Source organism: Neocloeon triangulifer, unplaced genomic scaffold, assembly GCF_031216515.1.
Source record: "Neocloeon triangulifer isolate White Clay Creek 2 clone unplaced genomic scaffold, ASM3121651v1 ptg000014l, whole genome shotgun sequence".
NCBI classification, from domain to species: domain Eukaryota; kingdom Metazoa; phylum Arthropoda; class Insecta; order Ephemeroptera; family Baetidae; genus Neocloeon; species Neocloeon triangulifer.
In genome coordinates, this window is record NW_026775556.1 from 9,609,176 (window position 1) to 9,629,974 (window position 20,799).

General features: G+C 39.6%; 2 protein-coding genes across 7 annotated transcripts in view; one reads left to right on the top strand and one right to left on the bottom strand.

Moving 5' to 3' along the window:
• The window catches only part of LOC132201385 (ubiquitin carboxyl-terminal hydrolase 2-like), a 37,693-nt gene extending 19,206 nt beyond the window's left edge, over positions 1-18,487 (bottom strand). The window contains exons 1-3 of one of the 5 annotated variants that reach the window (XM_059627526.1): positions 18,277-18,487; positions 1,115-1,305; positions 359-623 (exon numbers count right to left, since the gene is read on the bottom strand). In XM_059627526.1, the coding sequence (XP_059483509.1) occupies positions 359-623; positions 1,115-1,295 (446 nt within the window). In that variant the 5' untranslated portion in view covers positions 1,296-1,305; positions 18,277-18,487. Of the gene's footprint in view, positions 1-358; positions 624-1,114; positions 1,306-1,458; positions 1,627-9,691; positions 9,834-18,276 lie in introns of those variants that run through there. The other 4 variants (XM_059627525.1, XM_059627524.1, XM_059627528.1 and 1 more) reach the window with 4 other exon arrangements.
• LOC132201389 (TRMT1-like protein) lies at positions 1,801-20,760 on the top strand. 2 transcript variants are annotated; one of them, XM_059627533.1, is made up of 5 exons: positions 1,801-2,056; positions 19,247-19,531; positions 19,583-19,795; positions 19,883-20,073; positions 20,129-20,760. In XM_059627533.1, the coding sequence occupies exons 2-5, from the start codon at positions 19,308-19,310 to the stop codon at positions 20,644-20,646; spliced, it is 1,146 nt and encodes a 381-aa protein (XP_059483516.1). In that variant the 5' UTR covers positions 1,801-2,056; positions 19,247-19,307; the 3' UTR covers positions 20,647-20,760. The 2 variants fall into 2 exon arrangements, with proteins under 2 accessions (XP_059483516.1, XP_059483515.1); XM_059627532.1 differs by lacking the exon at positions 1,801-2,056 and adding an exon at positions 18,318-18,801 and having other exon boundaries at positions 20,129-20,759.
• Positions 20,761-20,799: the final 39 nt, after the last annotated feature.

Genomic DNA, 20,799 nt, shown 5'->3' on the forward strand with positions numbered 1-20,799 from the left:
ATAAAACAATAAACAAATTGTTGTGATGCACAAACGATATTTTTAAAAATCTACTCCAAAATTATTGCAAAAGAAAAAGGCCTTGTTGAGGATAATATATTGTCTACCTAAGGGTAGCACCTCTTTTGGGAGAGTTGAACTTTAATTTTTAATTTTTATTTAGTGTTAAATATTGACAATTTTTTAGTTGTTTCACTTTGATACAGAATGCAAAATTTTTCCCAAAAATTCTATTACACAATAAAAATGTTAATTTTTTTAAACCAGTTAAATAGGGTCTTCCGTTTTATCATGTTCCCATTAACTGATGTTCAAAAAATTCATAAAAGTCCAGTTTTTTTACACACACGTGCATTACCTATTGTCAGTGTCAGTAGTAGTGGAGGAGGTCCGAGAGTAGCTGGAGGAAGAGTAGCTGTTCGCTGAAGAAGCGCTGCTGGTGGTCGAGGACATGCCAGAGAGGCGACTTCTGTAGCCACTGCTAGGGGTTGAGTACGAACTGGATGATGTAGATGATGAGTTGTAGATGGAGCTCTTGTATTCCGAGGGCTTGTAATCGTTTAGACTTGTCGAGATTCTGGTCGGTCTGTTGGTGAGGTACGATCCAGTAGCATTCACTGAGTCTGCAAGATTAAAAATAAATTAATATTTAGCCACTAAATACTCCTTTTTAAAATACGGAGTACGAATAAGCTTTTTTTCTTACAATTAAACACAAGAAAGCTAAAACAACAACAATTCATTTCAATAATCAGAAAATATTTAATCGATTGTTGGAATTTTAAAATCAATTTCACTGTTTTATTTGTTTATTTTCAAATTTTTATTAAAAAGGTTGACCTTGTAAAAATTAAATATTTATCTCAACTTCTAATAAAAAGGGAGCGTTAAATTATTTTAAACATTTAAATTTGAATTCTACTATCTACAATTGTTACTCTAGTAATATTAAACACAACACAATAAAATTAATTATCTTTTCAATCTTAAAGGTAAACAACTCCTCTATTAAAATTATTCAAATTATTACTGGATGAATATTTGACTATGCAAAACAGTTTGATCTAAAATTTGTGCTCATATTTATGGATAAAAAAACAATAAAAATTCTTACTCAGGTAAGAGGGTCTTTCTATTGTCCGGTAGCTGTAGGATCCAGTTGAGGAAACGCCAGAGGTCGAGGAAAATGATCTTCGAGTGGATCCTGAAGATGATGGCACGGGCATTATTCGCGAGGTTCCGCTCGAGGGTAGCACCGTCACGTCGCCCCGAGAGTATGACGATGATACCGGCATCTCACATCCCCTGCAAAAAATCAAAGCCAATCAGAAAAATTCAGTGAGAATAAACGAGTCACAGAAAAAGTATTGATTTCATTCTACGCACTTATTCCCGAGCCAAACCAATTTTCTTTGTGACAACTCGCGCCTATGCCCCAATAAAACGCACAATATTTACCAAAAGAACGTCGGCCTGTAGGCCCTGTATGAGGAGGAGGTCGTCATTTTGGAGATTATTGTGCCCTAAAAAATAAGCACGGAGCCAAAATGCGCTCGGAATGAAAGAAGAGTAGCGGGCGGATGGACGGACGGGCACTGTGAGCTTGCAATAAATAGGCAATGATGGTTTTGTAGTATGTAAGAAAGAGGAACGTGACGATCATGGCAAAGAAGCTTCGCACTTGGCCATAGGCCACGAGCGACACACAACGTGAGAAAATGCATCTGACGGAATGCAAATGCACGATCTCCTCCCCGACTTTGCACCGTCATCGCGTTTTTCAAGCGCGGTGAAATTCGCGAGAGAAAGAGAAGAAACCAGCCACGGCTTGGCGGTCACAGACTTCGCGGTCAGGAGTATTTTTGGGCATGCAGATTAATTGGTGCCGGCGATAAAGGACACAATTAGTGGCTGTGAATGAAAAATCGAGCTGCATCTGACGCGGCAACTGTTAAGTGAAAATCTTTCTCGCGAAGCAATCCGTGACTGTCACAGTGTTTTTCAACTCTAGCGGAGTTAATTTGAGCTAATTCGATTCTCACCAAATTACAAAAAGGTAAAAAAAGAAATAGTGAAAACTAAACGATCAAAAATCAGTCCCAGTGACAGAACAAATAATTTATATTTTAAATTTTAAAATTGTCTAGACGATTAAAATTCACGATAATTTTTAAGTTTAATTATATGCATACATCATTTTTAACAATTTTAAACCCCCACATTGTTTCAGTCAAATAACAATTAATAATTAGTATTATTATATTATTTTGCATTATCAAATAGGCTTAATTCTCTTCATTTAAATTCTAGGAACGTATATAATTTCCACCCAAATATCTCCCAGAAGTTAATTTTAGGGTCCAACCACATCTTGTCGGCAGTCGACCAGAATACGGTATGCACGCACCGACGCCCAGCAGCAGCGCCCACTTTTATTTAAAATAAGGCGAGGCGTTGTCATTCCGGGCAGACTAGAAGCTCGAAAAAATTTGAGGACCCAAAAAGATTGGGCAATAAATCAAGAGCTACTGCAACGGCGTGTCCCAAGTCACACGCACCGGCTTTCTGCCTTGATCAAAATGCAACGCGTCGTCTTTGTGTGTGCGGGAGAGGCGAACGAGAGAACACAGTGAATGAATAAAAAATACACCGGCACGCAATCATGCAGCAGCATTATCCGCGGTTAACGGTTATTTCGTCATAGTCTGGTCACAGCGATCAGCCATAATTTTATGAAAATTAATAATTTTGAAAAAAAAATCCGAAAAATTTAAAATCTAAATTAATGAATGAGAAACGTTATTTCATATTGAAAAGCCATATTTTCTAAACATATTATGAAATTAAGCAATTCAAAAACAAAAAGGCAAATTAAACATTAATGTTTGAGTTTAATTTGAAAATAGAAATTGAATTAACTTTAATTGTGTCACTAAATCATATATCATATTTTGGGTTTAGTATTTTTTTAAATCTCTCGTACTATGCTAGCTTTTTAAGTTTTAGATATTTTTAAATTTACTATTATATAAAATGAAACTTAAAATCATATGCCAAATAATATACAAACGATGAGACACGTGACTTCTTCGGATGACTGATCCTGAGACTCATGATTTTGATGAACGGCAAACACAATAGAACGGATTCTGAGAACCCCTGGCCTTGTGCAAAATCGAGGCTAGCGAATAAGCCCCTCAGTACCCTCTCGCGGTACATTGCTCGTCTGATGCTATATGTGTGAAGAAAATAGGTCAGAGTGTTGGTGCGCCTCTGTTTTTACATCAAACTCGAAAAAGCCTCTCGCTAATGACAAAGGCAAGTACAAGCAGCTCTGAATCGAGTGCACCACAAGCAAAGATGTGCTCTCTCGGTGGTGGTTAAAGGACGCGTGCTTCTGCTTTTATGGGCTATAACTTGCAACTAAAACAATAATATAACTGCATGCGCCACACAGATGCATTTCTTGACCCGCTTCTCTGAAGCCGCCGGCGATGAATCATAATTTGCGCATCGGAGTCGACGCGATTTATGGTCTTTCTCGGCAGAATTAAACTCATTCGTCATGGCTTTCTTCGGAGCTGGCACCGTGAATACAAATCGCTGCGTGATGCATTGTTGCTGCACTTCGCCGGCCTCATTATTCACAAATGAAAAATTACATTTTTCGTCTTTCTGTTGAGGAATGGAAAAATCCTGCAACTCGCAATTCAATCTTTGGCACTTTTCTAGTTACAATTAGCAGTCCACTTTCTTCAAGAGAGAGTTGATGTCAAGTGCGATTTCGTGCCGTTCGCATTTATTCAGGAATAATTCATTAAGGGTTAAAATTTGGCACTACGTGACTGCCTCTGCCAACCCGGCGGATGGTGGCGGCGGCCAAGAGTTTTACATTTATGTTTTTCGCCGCGACGCACGCCGAGTCACGTCTAATTGGCCCAAAGCAGCGGTGGCGTCTGATCTAGGGGGTTGCCCTTGCACCTATATAGTAGGTGGACGAGTGGCTGCCCGACTTTTAAAAATAGCTACTCTCGATATTATTTCTCATAATAACACACCAGAGAACGAGAAGAAAGAGGAGAGAAGCGCTGCCGCCAAACTGATGAGATTCTGTGCTGCTGAGAGAAGTTGAAAATAGTGAAACGGGTAAAATTAATTAAGTCGCGACACACGGAATCAAAAGCAACTGTGTCAGACTGAAAAACAATAAAACAAAAGTAAAAATCATTAACTGATTAAGTCTGCAATTAAAAAAAAATCAGAAATTACTCTGAATAAAGAAGTTAGAACTTGAGGAGACGTACAATGAAGTGGAATAAACGGACATTGTCCTTGTTGAAAAATCAGTTTTCAATCAAAGTAATATTGATATTAAAATCTTTTAAGTTTACATTGGAAATTAAATTACATTATTTGGCCTTTTATTGAAATACAAATTAAACTGCGCATACTATTAATTTAAATAAATACCGCAGTTTCAAAAAAGGGACTTCAATTTTAAAGATTGTAGTTTTAAGGTAATGAAATTTAATTTTTGTTTCCTATGGCAATTTCCGTGATTTCTGTTAGAAACGCCCTTGGCCAAGATTTTATACGAAGCCGAGACCCCGTGCCGCAATAGTGAGCCACCCCCATGCGCTACCCTATGCCGTTAGCGGATAATCAATATTTTCTCATCAAACCTTGAACTTGGTGGGCCTCGTGGTCTGAAATAATTCCAATGGACGATGAGTCATTTGCACGGTACCCAGTCCAAAAAGCACGATCAGATATTCAGATCAGAGGAAATTCACGCGACGGAATTTCTGCGTGGAAAACACAACGATTGGGTTTCGTGCAGATTGCGGTCTGCGTCTGGATTGATACTGGTGGTCACCTTCTGTGATGACATTGTCGTGACGCATTAATTAATCCAGCGACTTATTTGCACTTTTCATTCAGAGGCAAGTGTATATATAACCGAGCAACTAATAAGGCGTGAATGGCTCCGGTTGCATAATTAAAAAAATAAATCAGCGTGCTGCCGTTGGTCGAGTCGCAAGGTTGCGTCTCTAACCAAAGAGGTGGGGTGATTTATGCATTTAATCGGTTGCAGTTTGCGTTGCACATGCACGTAATTGCTTGCCGTATGGCCGTGATGATTAATGAGCTGCACAAGATTAAAATCATGCACGGAGAAAATTAAATTGCTCCCAGCATCGACTGTGCGGCCGTGGGTGTTGGTGCAGAAGTTAACCCATTGAATGAAATGTAATGTGTATGGATTGCTAACTAAGTACAGCATTCTAAACTGAAAATAAACGCCAAGTTAGTGATGGCTATTTAAATGAAAAGAATAAATAATGAAAAGAATAAATAATTTCAATATGAAATTTATTAATTAATATATGTTGTGGACAATTAAACAGCAATAATAATAATAATAATTATAATAAATAAAAAAAAGTTGAAACATAAAATTTATGTATTTGTAATTAAATATGTAGAACAAGGTTACAATTTTCTTTAGATTTAATAAATACTTTTGGTTGAATCCAAATGTATTTTAAACAAAAGTGAGAGTTTCTTTTAAATATGCCACAGCAGACCGGCCAAAAGAGGAAAGTCGTGGTCGATTCACACCTGCCTGGGTCAGTTAGCCGGTTTGTCCTCGCGGTCAAATATGGGTTATCAGCTAATTAGCCTCAAAAAAGCGAGAGTTAACTTTGTTTGCATGACCTGTCACATAAGATAACAAGTATATTGTGTCGTGGAAATGGGCTTGGCCGAAACAGTTCTCATTAAGATCCATTTAATGTGACAGAAAGTTACTTTCAACCCACGAAATTTATATATTTTTTTCTTCAACCCAGAAAGTTAATCAGCTTGGATTCCTTTAATCTTGTTTGTTTCGGTTTTTTTATACTCAGTTTGGTGTAATCTCTGGAATGAGCTGGTCATCGAGATAAACAAGAGGAAAATACATGCAACTCTTTGAGTCCGCGCAGCATAACCGTTAAAATGTACACAAATAGCACAATCCACTTATTTGGAAGATAAATTAACCATTGATGCGATGTTATGTTTTTAGAGTGAGTAGAAAATGCACTCTCGAAAACTAATAATAAAATGACGTGCAGGCGTCCTCCGCTATTTTTATGGCTGGTGCGCGCGAGAGTCATTCTTTCTCTCTCTGCGATGCTGCTGATGACGCAAAAATAGATGCATAAAACTTAGAAATTACAGCAAACGCGCTCACCGAGAGCTGTCGTGGCTGACCTGAATTTTTTGTCCATCATGCATTGAAAATTTGCCAAGTGAAAAGTATCAGAGAGAGGATGCGCAGGAACACTTGAGACCCTCGACAAAGGAGTTAATCGTCCGTGTCCGCTGTGCAAAAAAGCTTGAAACACGAAGTGGCGCCCCGCTCGTTATAGGCAATTAAAATTTATTCACAGCGCAAATCACGACGTTCATCACGGTGACAGATTGGAGACAGTTAGGAATACGCCTACTTACGACAACAGCACGCGAGGATGTGAGTGGGAATCCTAAGCCATTAACGGAAACAGCAAATTGATAATAATTTAATTTAATCATCTAAGAATTATATTTAATGATTAAAATTAGTTTTAAATTTTCTTTAGTAATTAAAAATGAACATATTATTAATTATAAAAACCGAGTCAAAGTGAGTGTTTTTAGAAAAGTCTGCTTTTAATTATAAACTAATTTCTTTTTGGTTTATCAAAATATCTATCTTAGTCACCATAATTCATCCTACGCATTTCTATAGAATTATTTATAAAGCAAATAATATGACATTAATAATTAATGGCACAATTCCAAGTTAAGTAATGTTCAGTCGTCCACGCACAAGCGTCTATACGAAATTTCGTTGAGGGTCTTCAACCCGACTATGTGTATATTGAGTAAATAGGGCGGTTTTCCCGCTGCATCATGACAGTATAAGATAATATTTCGCCAAGCAAGTTACATAAAGGAGTCGATCTAAGTTATGTGAACTTCAGAGCAAATCTTGTTAACGTCAAAAAGTCACGGCCTCAGTAATAATCTTTGGCAGCGAAACGGGCTTGCAGTGCGGTGCCATAAAGGGCGCAAAGTTATGGATGATGAAGGCCAGCGAGGCTGCACCCTTTACATTTATCAACGCTGTCTATAGCTGACCATCAATTTCAATCAGATTAAATGGGCCAATATATAAAATGAAAAGCTTATTTTCAGCTAAAACCAATAAATAAAGCATATAAATAAGTATTTTAATAAAAGTAAACGATATTTTAAACAGACTTAATAATTATATAAATTTTTAATACCTCTTTTAAATTGTTACACATCATTGCACAACTGCTTCTAAAATCGCCACGTGAATTCGACGGAGATCTCGTATTTGTTTATCTGGTTCGTCTCAACAACAAAGGCCGAAAACGTCAAAAATAAACCAACGGCCGGCCCGCCCGCTGTTGTGCGGTCATTTCACTTCCAAATCTAAAAATACGCCCATTTGGAAGTTGCGCAGCGTCTGCAGTTCAAGTGCCTCTATTAAAAGTGACATTAATTTCAGCGGGCAGTGCCAAATTAGCAATTGAGCCGAGCGAGTCTTCTCGACTCTTTTCTTCCTTTCTTGTGGCCGCGCAGCATCTGCGTTTGCAATGGCTTTTGGTCTGGCGCGTGGCAAAATAAATAATAAATTATTTTGTGTGCAGACTTTCTTGGTGAATATCGACCCGGCCGGACGGTTTGTTCCGCCAGGGCCTCCCTGTGTATTTCACTCTCGGCGGCGACTTATGTATATGTGCATGAAAGTAAATGTGCACGCGCGCCTCTCTTTGGCCACACAGCAGCCGCCTGTGTTTGCACATACGGCACCATTGCGCAAAAACCAACACATACAAAAGTTTGCCCGAATAGCTCGGTATCATCCTCATTCATACGTGATGTGCCCAAGTGCAAGCAAATCGCGAATAAAACGGGCTTGGAAAAAAACTCTGTAGAGAAGTCAAGCCGGGAAAATGAAATGTGGGTCAACGGCGAAATCTGCCACGAGTCGTTTCACACGCGAATTTTCCACGAAATTTTGCCGAAATTTACTTTCAAGAGATTCAAGCTTTGCTTAGCAATACACAAAAAAATTAACTTGTATAGCTGTAGCGATAAAATCATATTCTAATATTATTTTGTAAAATCTATAATTTATGATTTTCTCTCACTCTCAATAATTTGTTATAAATAGTCTAAATTTTAATTCTAAAATTTTTAAACATTACGTTTAGTTATGTTTGATTTGAAAGACGTTAAGTGAATGAGTTAAATAAAAAATTACTCTAAAAAATTTACGAAAACATTAAATTTAAAAGGTTTTTACATAAATGTGGTAAAAAAATTAAATTTTTCTACAAAAACAATTAATTTATACTGAGTAATTATAAAACTTTTCTAAAATTTGTTGTCTTAATGAAGTACAATCTTGATTCAAGGTTGAGCACAACATACAATTTGCTGGCGTGTGCAAATTGCCAAGTTGCGGAAGGTCAATATTCGCTTATTATTATGCATGCACGCCAGCAGCGGAATTTCATTTTGCAGCGTTTTATAATCGCAAGATAGAGAGTTGCAATCAACGCAGTAATCACAAAGGAGTTTCTTTCTTCTTGCTCAACGCCGGCTCTGTTAGGGCGTTCTGAGAAGAAAATTTGATCGATAACACCCGACCGATTTGTGCGCGCAACCAGCTGGAAAAATAAGCTTCCCTGACTGAGAAGGAACAGGGGCGAGATTCACAAACTACATAATAAAAATCCAATATGCCGCGAGCGCGGCTCTTCTTTCGCGTGCGAGTCGATCAGATTTTCTGTTTCTGCTGTGAAATATCGTTTCTGCCGGCGCAAGTGTACGCGCAATTACCAATAAATTTCGTTTTCCGATTATAATCTAGTCTGTTCGATTGTGTTTTGACTGCCGTTTATGATAAAGAGGCGAATAAAAAGCTGGTGTCTCCGGTTTGCCTGCCTCGAATAGAAAATAATTTGACGGGTTGTTCGTTTTGACTGCCTCGCTTCAAAGGGCTGCCCAAACGAGCGGAAAATCGGAACATATGGCTGCTCAGTAAATGCAGTTGTATCTAATTAAATGTCTTTTGCTATTCACAGCTTTGTTCCCTGATTTTGTGAAAGTTGTACCCCTTAAGGGCGATCATCCCCTAACTTATAAATCTTCTGAATGCAACAAAACCATTAATAATTTATAAAATTTTATTTATTTAAAAACAGAATATTAATTTACTGATGTTATTAATAATTTATGCTTGGCCTTGACCTTAAATTTACTCTTTAAATAAAATAATAAATCAAAGTAAGTGAAGTGTTAATAGTGACTCGATTAACATCAGAGGGGGTTACTACAGGATTTTCCCATACAAAAGTGATTCACGCCGCGCGTTTCGTCGAATCCCAAACACTGCAGGTGTTCGACTTGTCAAAAAGTTTTGCTCCACTTGCGCTGCCGGTTCTAAAAGAAGCTCCGACCTGGGCGAAAAGTTCAAAAGTCCGCGCGCCAACTCTTTCTCGAAAGCGAACGGCAAACTTTGTCGGCGGCCGCAGTTGGATTAATTAGCGCGGCTGGGCAAACACGTCCAGCCGTGCCGTCGCTCACACGGCTGGGGCGAAATCCGAGCCAGGGGTAAGCACCCTACCTGAAGTCGAACTGCATCATAATGAAAAGCTGCGAGTGGCCCTGCCAGCCTCGTCGGTGCTACGTCTCTTCCTTTGCTTGGCAACTCAACAACAAAGCAAAGATATTTATGTGTGGCCCGCGTGCATCCACTTGCTTCTCGGTTCATTGGTGCCCTCCCTTCCCTAGCGTTCACCTTGGCAACCCCTTCCCTTCCACCCCGTCAACTCCTTGGCCGAGGAAAGACCACCCCCAGGGGTGGATGACTTAGAAATACGTCCGTTCGTGTTGTTGTATGTAACTGATATTAAGCAAACTCTGGCTAAATTTGCGGTCGGCACATAAGTGGATCAGGAGTCGCTCAAGTTGCTGCGTAAGGTTGCGGGGTGTTATAAACAGTGGGACTGCATTCAAACTTTCGACCCCAATGCGGCAGGCTTTTATGTAATGAATAAGAAGATGTTACTGAGTCACAGAATAAAAGTTAAGTCGCATGATGCAAGCCATAAGTTTGTTGACCTGTGACTCAGATACTTAAATTTACAAATAATTTAATTATTATTCAAAATCCAATTAAGCAATAAAAACAATTTTTGGAAAATTTCTCTCTTATTATGTAACAAGTCAAATAGAACCTACTAAAATTTTACTCGTATGAGCCAGATGCCAGATTTTTTCTCATTATTAATAATTTATGTTTTTTCTTTATAAATAAATATAATTAATTTCAAATAAATCAAAAACATATTTTTTTTAAAATATATACTTTTGCGTCACGTTTCAACCAGTAGGCCGTGGACTTACAGCTTTAGTCAATACTTCGTTTCCTTTATAGGCAACTACAAAATTCCTCAAAAATTGCTTTAGTGCTACTGTGTCATAATTTCATTCCTCATCGACCTCTCAACAGCCCTAATGGTAAGCACAAGCAAGCCTGTGGAGAAGTTCTTGCTCCTGTTTTATCTCTGTGGCTGCCCCACGCCTCAACACTATCTCGTCAGTGTTTGCCGTCCCTGGTGGTGTTAGTGGATCTGTTTGCTGGTGCACCAAAATGGATTGTTGTTGTTTGACTAATTTATTAGGCGCTGTCTTGTCTGCGGTTTGATTTGCATTGCACGTCGAAACGGCTATATGATTTGCATTAATGTAAATGTGCCCGGGTGCGATGAAAGCCAAAGCGAGTTACATCATCTCTAAGCAATTACGTCAAACCAACTTATCCCTCAATCTCAGCGACTTCTTTTTTTGTTTTACAAAGTGAATTAAAATGAGACTGCTCGCAAAAAGAGACAATTTGTTTGATAAATCGTAGCTCTCTGTTTCCCACAATTGAATTGTTGAGTTGTATAAAAACGGCTTTTGCATATTATAAAGTTTTTTGTTTTGTTATTGGTTCAAACACGAATCTTCCTGGAAAAGTCGAGGGCAAAAAGGCTGACGAGCATGTAAACAGAAAATCCATTTACGATCGTCATACCCGCGAGCGGATAAATCAATCGCACGTGTGCGCGACGGCAGCGACCAAATGTCGTGTGCAGTGAACAAAACACACAAATTCAAAATTGACGGCACAGTTATATCGCGTTGACGAAATTAAGAAACGCCGACGCCGCCCAGCAATTATCATCGTCCCGAGAGAACAAACACGCGGCGCACAACAATCATCGAATGCTGGAGCGCGAATTTGCATGTCAAGGTGAAACAGATGTCAAGCCGGCGTCGAGTAATGGGATTGCGGCGCACGTTAATGCCGCGGCGCTCCCTCGGTACATAATGTAGTCATACGCGAAATTCACGCACGATCAAGCAGCAAAAAACAAGAGTGTTTATATATCAAGCTTTCTTTTTTTAATCCTTTAACTTCGCGGCGTCTACGCTGAATAATTTGATCTTGTTTTTCTCTCACGTATTGTGAGCTTCACTGCGTTGCAGACTCGTAGATAACTTAGAAGTTAGAATTATTTTCTCGCACTTAAATTCAAACTAAAATAAACCATTGTCAGATAGAAAAAAGCGACTAAGTTTTTTGCTTCGGTTGCATTACAAAATATTACTATTAGAAGTACAAAAAATTAATTAAATTTGTTGCTTCTAATTGTTTCAACTTTCGTTGCTTTTACTAAATAACTTCAGGATTAAATAAAAACTTTGAAATAATTTAGAATCAAGCTTTACTGATTATTTAGAAATAAAATTTGCTTTCAATTTACACAATAATTTATCTTTTACAACAAGTTTATTTATTAATAATTAAAATTTATCCTCAAACATTTATATATTTTTCATCAATTACATTATTGCTAGTGTGTAGTTTAAACTCTAACACACTAACTAGCAATAATTGCTTCCACTCTCAGCTACAATACAACTAATTATCACCGTAGCTGACAAATTTGAAAACCTTGGTTATCAATCCACTTTAATTATTGAGTACAGCTCGTGCGAATACACTGCGCCATTACGCAAATGTGGGTCGCTCGCTCATCAAATTTTTTTATCAGCGTGCTGCCGGCGTGGATTATTAATTTGAAAATTTCCAGCAGCAGCTCACGGATCGTACGTGCCGCGCGCCAAATGCGTGCATTCACTCCCAACGGCTGCTAATTAAATCAACCGAGCCGTAATCAAATGTGCGTTAGTTCTAATAACAAGGCAACGGTGCATCACGTGCAGCGCGACGAAATGGCAGATAATCGCCCACCGACGCGCATTAATGAGAAAAGGAGGTGTCTGATGATGAGAGGATTCAATGTTTATGCAAAGGCACGGGAGTCTGCAGTAAAATACGATGAGAAGAGTTCGGTTCGTAATGCAACGCCGGTGTAAGCTTTTACTCATTTTCTCCGCGGGATCAATACTCGCGCCGTGTATATCGGACGGCAAAGTTGCGCTACTTTTGCACGGTGCGCTCTGTCTTGGCCGTCCGCTCGTCTATCCGCTGGTTTGCAACGAGAAGGGTTCGATTACGCCGCGATGCAAGTAGTGCTTCTCCATCCCCAAAGAGCCTCCTCGATTTTGCAATTTATTTCAGTATTGCATGTCGGACATTAAAGCACGAAACTGCGCCGCCTTTTTTTGTGAAATCCGAGTGGTCACTTATTCAAGGCGGTACTTGCCGTTCTGTACCCAGTAATTATCCTTTAACGACCCTCATACTAGTTTTGTCGTTGAAATGTTGTGCAATTTGTGCGCGATTAGGGTTTCACTGATGACGTGAAGGGTTGTTGGAATAATATCAAGGGGATGAGATTGAAAAAAGGAGGAAAAAAAAAATAAAAAAAACGAGGAAAATAATATTTTAAATGCAAAGCAGCAGAATTTAAAAATAAAATAAGGATATTTTACGATTTAATAATTAAATGATAATAAAAAAATTGTACATCTTTACAAACAATCAATTAATTATTTCAATGTTTTAAAGTTTTAATTTTTAAAGAAGTGCATATTTTTATATTTTTGTAACGAATTAGTATACTTAGATTGAAAAAAATCCTTCTAGCCAAGTAAGTGGTTTAAAGAATTTTTATTTGTAATTTAGTTAATTAAATTCGTCTTTGTTTAGCATGTAAAACGTTTCTCCCACTTGGTATGGAACGGTATTAAACAATATTATATGAATCTGTTGATTATTTAATAATATTAACTTTTAGTGATTAAAAGCATGATCATCACCCCTTTTCAGTATAAAGAGGATACAGAAAACATTTTCATAGGACTTGAGTGACAAAGGGCGAAAAAATGCAAAAATCGTATTTTGCGAGGCCGAAATCGGCGCAAGTCGAGTCAAATATAACTTGGCATGTTGGCACGTAGAGTGAAGTGCAGGCAGTCGAGGCATAGTCAAAACCAAAAGTACAAAGTGGCCAGCGCTAGCGTTGCGTCGCCGAACAACTTTTTTGTTCGATTCGCTGCCAAGAATAACACCTTCATTGGCCGATAAAGTGGGCGAATAAGCTTCGAAAATCACATGGCCATTATGACATCAGACGATCTCGCGTCGGCAGTCCGTCGATTATCGCGTTCCGTAAATAATTTCGCCGCAGCAGGCGCGTGCGTGCCCATTCCATGCACGCTCCATTCATTTGCTTTAATATGAATTAGAGCCGGGCGAGCGAAGATCAAAAGAATCGACGTTTGCAAAGCACAGCTGATTTTCGCTCGAGCTTGCTTTTATATTGTGTCGTTCAATGAAAATTTATTCGGCACGGAATTAATTGAGTAATTAATTAGCGAGAGCGCTCTCGCGTCTGCTTGAGAGGCCACGAGGGACCGGGTGGGTCCGCCACCCGAGATCAGGCTAAAAATAAATCTGCGAGTAAATCACCCAACTGGCTAACTGCTGCTATAATACGCACTCTCTTATTTAATTGCGTCACGGACGCCGCCGCGCTATCAAAATCGGCTCCGATGTGGCCGGGAATTGTAAACAATTAACGCGCGGGATTTAGCTGGTCCGTTCCCGAGAGCGAAATTTATCGCCCTTTTGTTTTGCTGCCGCCAGTTTAGTCTACCTTTGAAACGACCGACATTTCGCCCCTGGAGGTCAAATTATTCAACCCCGTCCCGTGCTGGAAAAGACTCGTAAGGGCGCGGGGGCAGGTTACATGTTTTGAACCCGATTGGGCGCATCGCGCAGTTTCGGCAGCAAACAAGGTCGCCGCGCTCGCCCAGTGTGAAGTGTTTTGTGTGTGGTGGTATATTGGAGTATGTTGACCTAGATTGGCACAGGTACAGCGCGCGGAGCAGACCCCTCTAGCGCGCGTTGGATTGTCACCACCGCCGCCGAGGCTGGCTACCTACTTCTCTCGCCACTGTTATTGTGGGGTATCTCTTTTAAATTTTAGTGACTCACGTTAAATGAGGAACAACAACCCTTAAACGCGCCAGAAATATAGCCAACTAAACAACATCGCCGGCGTCGATAAAAAAAAACAATCAAAGCGTTCGCGGAAAACGTAAATCCGAAACAGACAATTTCGACTGACTTGTGACCTCAGTTTCTGCAAATAAAATCAGGAATTGCTTGTATCATTTTATTTCATTTCAGTTCTAGCCACGTACAAAGTTGCCTCGAGTTACAAAGTATCAAAGTTCGTAGAGCAATAAATTCACATAATATTTGGTGAACTAGAAAGTTGTGTGAGCTATTAAGCTTTAAATTATAATTTTTTTTAATAAATTAGAGAGATTAGAACTCGACTGACCAGATCAATAATTCACAAATTCATGGCTCCATGTTTTCTTGCTTCTCTGGTTCCTCAGGTTCAGTTGGAATTACTGGAGCTACAGCAGCTATTGGAGTGGAAACCGTAGGAGACGGAGTGTTCTCTTCAGGTTTGTCTTCAGCAGGAGGAACAACGACAACCTCAACAGGTGTTTTGGCCTCTGGTTCAATAGGCTTGTCCTCCTCCTCTTCGACCGGAGTGGTGTCTCCGGCGCCAATCTTGCTGCTGGAGCTGCTTGGCTGGAGTTCAGACCTCTCTGTATTGTCCAACTGAAGACACACAGGTCTGCAGTTGGGAGGTGGCAGCCTTGTGTAGTCCTGCTCAATGCGAACTTTACGCACAATGGACAGATTCTGGCGGGCAATGTTGGCCCAGTTGGGCAGAGATCCCTGGCTGAGAGGAGATTTGGAGCACTGCAGCAGGAACTCCCTACTGTAAACAAGTCTGGCGGGACAGGCAGGCAAATCTTCTTCTTCCTCCTTAGCATGCACAAATGAAGTGCTCAGAGTGCTGGATTGAGGCTTCTCCTCGGAAGGGCTATTTTCGGGGTCAGAGAGAATTTCCCCTTCGTCACCAACCTTTCTGGGCCACTTGTTCTTTGAGAAGTACTCGTCCAACACCAGTTTGGCTTCGGACACAAGTTTAGGATCAGCACCAGTGATCTTGATGGGGTTGGCACCTACATTCACCGTGTACTTGTACTCACCAGCCAGCTGACTGTTGGGAGTGGCCGGACGTTTGTCCAGAATCATATCTTCAACCGACAAACTTGTTGGACGGTCAGGACTGGCGTTTCTACGAATGGTCTCTTCAATCAGCCGTCTGGCGTGTTCAATGTTGTCCTCGTTTGGTCCTGTGATCTGGACAAGTCTCTCCTTGGCACCTGGGTTGACCCTCTCAAACGAGATGATGGTCTCGCTCAACTCCTCTATCATGTGCACCCTGCGGCCTTTGATGCCCATCACCTTGCCAGAGTCCGAGTTGCGAATGACAACTTCGTCCTTGAGGAAGTTCTTTCCAGTCACCTTGGTGGCGCCAGCGTATTTGCCAGAGTTCTTGACTAGTTCAGCAGACTCAAAGGACAAGGCTGGCGGCTGTGTAGGGGAAATGAGATGTGAAGAGACAGGGGCGGCCAGAATGTCACTGGACGGAATCAGATCTTGCTCGCTTTTGCCGAATTTCTCCTGAGAAACAAATAAGGAGGGGGGAATGTAAACTAATTTAACTTAAAAGAACACTAAGATGAAGATCATGATGAGTGATTGCTGAAATTATCTTTAATAATATTTGATATATATAAGATAGTTGCAATCAAAGATTTATTTATTGAAATTTAACTCTAAAATCTGCAAGATTATCAAAAATGATGAAATGGTAACAAATTTAAATCAACATGAAAAACTAAAATAATTATGGTATTTTCTTTGGATAAATTAAATTTAAAACACCATAAAAATAATTTCATCAATAAACTAAATCCATTCCATTATTGCATTGCTTCCAAATTAATCATTTTAATATTTAATATCAATTTTTTTACTTTTTTTCACAAAATATTATTTTTAAAGAAAAGTTAACAATTCGTTTTAATTTCATTAAAAGATTACTTGACTTGATATTATTTTTAATGAAGCAGTAAAACAAATTGAAAATCATTTTTGTTAAATACAGTGACAATGGAAAAATTATAAAAATAATAATTCCCAACCTGGTAGTATTCAGCACTGTCATCAGTGAACATCCAGTGCATGGCCCTTAGTTCGATCAGCTCCAGCAAATGAAGTCTAGTCAGGATGTCGAGCTGGTCGTTGTTTGCAAAATTCCTCAGGGCTATGAAGCTCCTGTCCAGTTGGTCGCCATAGATACTCTCGAGCTGCTGGCCATTGAGTTTCAGGTGTGAAGCCATAAGGCTGATGTCCTGCCGGACGTTCTCCTCCTTGTTGGTCATGCGGTCCAGGACGACGTCGACCAACTTCATGACGTCGTCGTAACTCTCGCACGTTGACTTTCGCAGGTTGGTTTTCAGCGGCCGCGGCTTCTCAACTTTCTTCGTCGTCCTTGTAGATGGAAGTCTGGCAGCTCCGATCGAAGACATTTTTCACGCGATTCGCTTTCTGCAATATTCACATTTTGCAAATTAGAAACGCAAGTTTAGCTACGTAAAGCAAAGTGACTTTCCATTCTAGCAAACTGCAGGCCCCGCGGGTGCAAAGGGCCTCTGGCCGCTCCTCCGTCTCTGCCGTCAAATTCACGGACGAGACCCCAAGCTTGCCACGGGGCCCAAAATTTTACTTTTTGCACTGAATTTAATTATTTTAATTTCCATCACCTTTTTCCGTTTGAAAATGCCAGCTTATAATTTGTTGTAAATGATAAAATAAATTGAAGGCGATATAAATTAAAAAATTATCAGAAATCAAAGTAACTGTCTATAACTACGAAAGCAGGAAATGAAAGCTAATTTAAATTCAAATGAGAGAAGAAGAGAGGATTTCAATTAGTCAGTTCGTTGAACCATTCTGATCCAAATACGGCGAGTTTTAGTTGCGAGTATAGACCGTTTAAAAAAATACATTATTTTAATACTTTAATTTTTTTACGTTTAAGAGACGATGTGAACCAAAGAATATTGATTCCCATTCAAGTTGGAAGCAGCCGGAAGCCAGTTTTAATTCACTTAACATATTATCGTAAATTTATAACATAAACTTTTACATAATCCATCCACCTCAAAGGCAAGAACGGCATCTAATAATTTTAATTTCCTTAAGCTGTTTACAATTAAATATAAAATTATCTGCTGAATTTTTTCTTTTGCAAAGTAAACAATTACAAAAACTTTGCTTTATCTGAGAAACTCTCTTTTCTTTACAAATGCCATGGAGCTTTGAATAATTTAGATCAAAATGAGCAGATTTGCGTAAACAGTCGTCTGTGTGCTAATTCAGCGCGCAAAAATGTTTGAAAAATTAATGCGTATTGATTGCTCTCTGGCATGCAGTCGACTCGAATGGACCGACGTTCCAAGTGCAGCCTTTCGCGCCGGTCGGTGCGTGCGACCCCTGAGTGATATTTTATGATAAATTTCCCCCCGCGAGCCCAAATTTAGGTCGGTTTCTCGCAAAACAAAGGGATATCGGCCCAAATATACATTGACCCATTCAACTGACGTCACAATTCAGTTATTTTGGGCGGAGTTGTCACAAATAGTGGGTTTGGCACTCGGCAAAATTTCCATTGTACATATGGAGAAAACCGAGGCATGCGAATTTCGATCAATTTTTTTGTGAGTGCCGACGAGAACGGGCACCCACCGGCGGCCAACTCTCACCAACATGCAAAGGTCAAAAGTCAAAAGTGGCCAAATTTTGGCGCAACATACCTTCAGACGACGAATAATCCGCTAAAACTTAAGAAAAACTGAAGACCGTCCGCACTTCGCCCATTTTACGGGGTTCCACTCTTACGTCACAGTAGTAGGGGAAAGGCTCGCTGGCTGGCTCCTGTTCCAGCGGAGCGCCTGCAAAATTCAATGATGATTTCGCGGGCGAGTCTACGGCCGACTGCAGAGTAGCACGTTTTGGGTTACACGTCCGCCATCTTTGAGTTGTTGTTACGAAATTTTCTCCTGCGGCAACCTGCGCATATTCATACGTTAGCGCCAGCGGCCGTAAAGTGAACCTGTTTGGGCTTGAAAAGGGGGGCGTGGCACGTGTCAGAAAAGAAAATAAGGCGCCGGCATGGACGTGGAAATGACCGAGGTTCGTCATGGGAAAAATCCGAGAAAAACGGTGGATTTTCCTAAGAGGGAAATCAGCGAATATGGGGTGAAGGCTCTAGTTGACGGTGGGTCGATAACCCCGAAGCAGTCGCCCTGCCATTACGATCACCAGCTTAGAATAACACGGTTGGTATGATTCAACCATTCAACCCCTCTACGCAACTTGATTAAACTAAACTTAAATTATGTACTTTAAATTAAGTGAAATAGAACTTTCGTATTTCTGTCACATGTAAAAAATTGATTTTTATCTTTTTAGTTGAGTCGAAGTTGTACATAAGTACATAATATGTTCATACTCAAATCAGAAATGATTTTGAAAATAAATAACATTACGTAACTTTTATGTCAACTAAACCTGTATTAATTAGTTTATCATGTATTTAATCATATTATTTTAATAAATATGTATAAATTGTTCTTCTTAATTCAAGTTTTATGAACAAAGCATTCTCAAAATTACAATAGAATAAATATGTTTGCTATTTAATTTTTAATTTTATTTTCCTCGTCCAGTACGCCTTAATTTTTTTTAAACAAAAATTTAAAATTAATATTTAAAATATTTCAGAGCGTTGGTTTCAACAAGCATTGCTGCCTATGATAAGTCAGCACACAGTGTTGAAAGACCCATGCAGTGCCTGGAGGCCCTTCCGTCCACAGGTGTTCCAAGCCTCCTATGGACCAAACACCTCTCTTCTGAACTCACAAAATTCCACTCGAACTGCAGCTCAGACAAACTTATGTTGGACCGCGTCACAGAAAACGTGAAACTGAATCATCTGGATGGCAAAGTGAATCTCCTCAGTTTTGATCCTTTCTCTGTTAACAATGATCATTCATTCTTCAACTTCATGTAAATTTTAAAAAATACGTGTAGTCCGTTGAATATTAATTTCCTTTAAAGTTATTTGGAAGGTTTTGCCAATTCGGCACAGTACTTGGACGGAATATTCAGGAGGATGCCAAGGAAAGGACTTGTGGCCATCTCGACTGTGGACGACCCAGCACTGTCATGTAAAACTCCAGAAGTTGCCCAGCGTCTTTATGGTGGATTGACAGGAAAGACACTGTACTATAAAGAACTGGGCGCTAGATTGATTTTGTCTGCTGTTGCCAGGTAACTTTACATTCTTATTCAAATATTTTTTACGATATCCCTTCACATATAACTGAATTAAAGACTGATATTCCATTAAATTAATAGATCTGCTGCTCGAGCTAACAGAGGAATCAAAGTTTTGTGGTGCTACTGCTTCAAATCCTGCCTCTCTATGCTGGTTCAGGTCGACAAGGGTCCTGCTAAAGCTAACGAGTGTTTGAAAAATGTCAGTCCTTTGATCCACTGCAATATTTGCGAGGAGCGAGTTTTCTACCCCAACTCGATCTACGTCATTGGTAATATTTAGCAAATTGCATAAAATATTACTCTAAAATAACGTTTTTTTTATAGAAAATCCTTACAGTCTGTTGCCATGCTCTTGCAATTCAAAAGTTCCTGGCAAGACTGCTATCAGCATTGGCCCGGTTTGGAGTGGTGAACTCAATGACCCGAGTTTCATTAATAAAATGATCTCTGAGTCGAGCAGTTTGCCATGGAACTCTGAAATCAGTGAAGTCTTGAATCAGCTTTTAGAGGAGGGTGTGTGCTCTTCAGCAAATCCCACTCTAGAGGCTGTTGAGGTGCCACCAGAAAACGGAGAGGGGGTCATCCAGGATCTACCAAAGAAGAAGGTTCGCCGCGAAATCCAGCTCGAGAACAACATTGCTCCTCCCTTTTACTTCAACCTGCACACCAATCGACCTAAAGACTCAAAAATGGTTAAGGCTGACAAAGTTGTTACATTTTTGCGCAACACTGGCTTCCGCGCCAGCAGGACACACTTTGATCGCGAGGCAGTCAAAACAAATGCTTCGGTAGAAGAACTCTTGAAAATTATAAGGACTGGAAGTCACACAGTGCATGAGTGAGTCTTTTCTCACATTTTTACATCCTTTGTATCAAATTGCTATGAAACAAGAAATAAATCCATGCTACAGATTACGTGTAGCTAAATTCTTGAACACAAATAATGTCTCAATCATTAACACCTGATAACTTATGAGTTTTGTTTTTTATTATAA

Excerpts from the sequence above, each read along its gene's own strand:
- LOC132201389 (XM_059627532.1), top strand. The coding sequence starts at position 18,635 with ATGGACGTGGAAATGACCGAGGTTCGTCATGGGAAAAATCCGAGAAAA. Across the intron at positions 19,796-19,882 it reads ATTTTGTCTGCTGTTGCCAG|ATCTGCTGCTCGAGCTAACA; the intron begins GTAACTTTACAT and ends TTAAATTAATAG. Across the intron at positions 20,074-20,128 it reads CAACTCGATCTACGTCATTG|AAAATCCTTACAGTCTGTTG; the intron begins GTAATATTTAGC and ends TTTTTTTTATAG.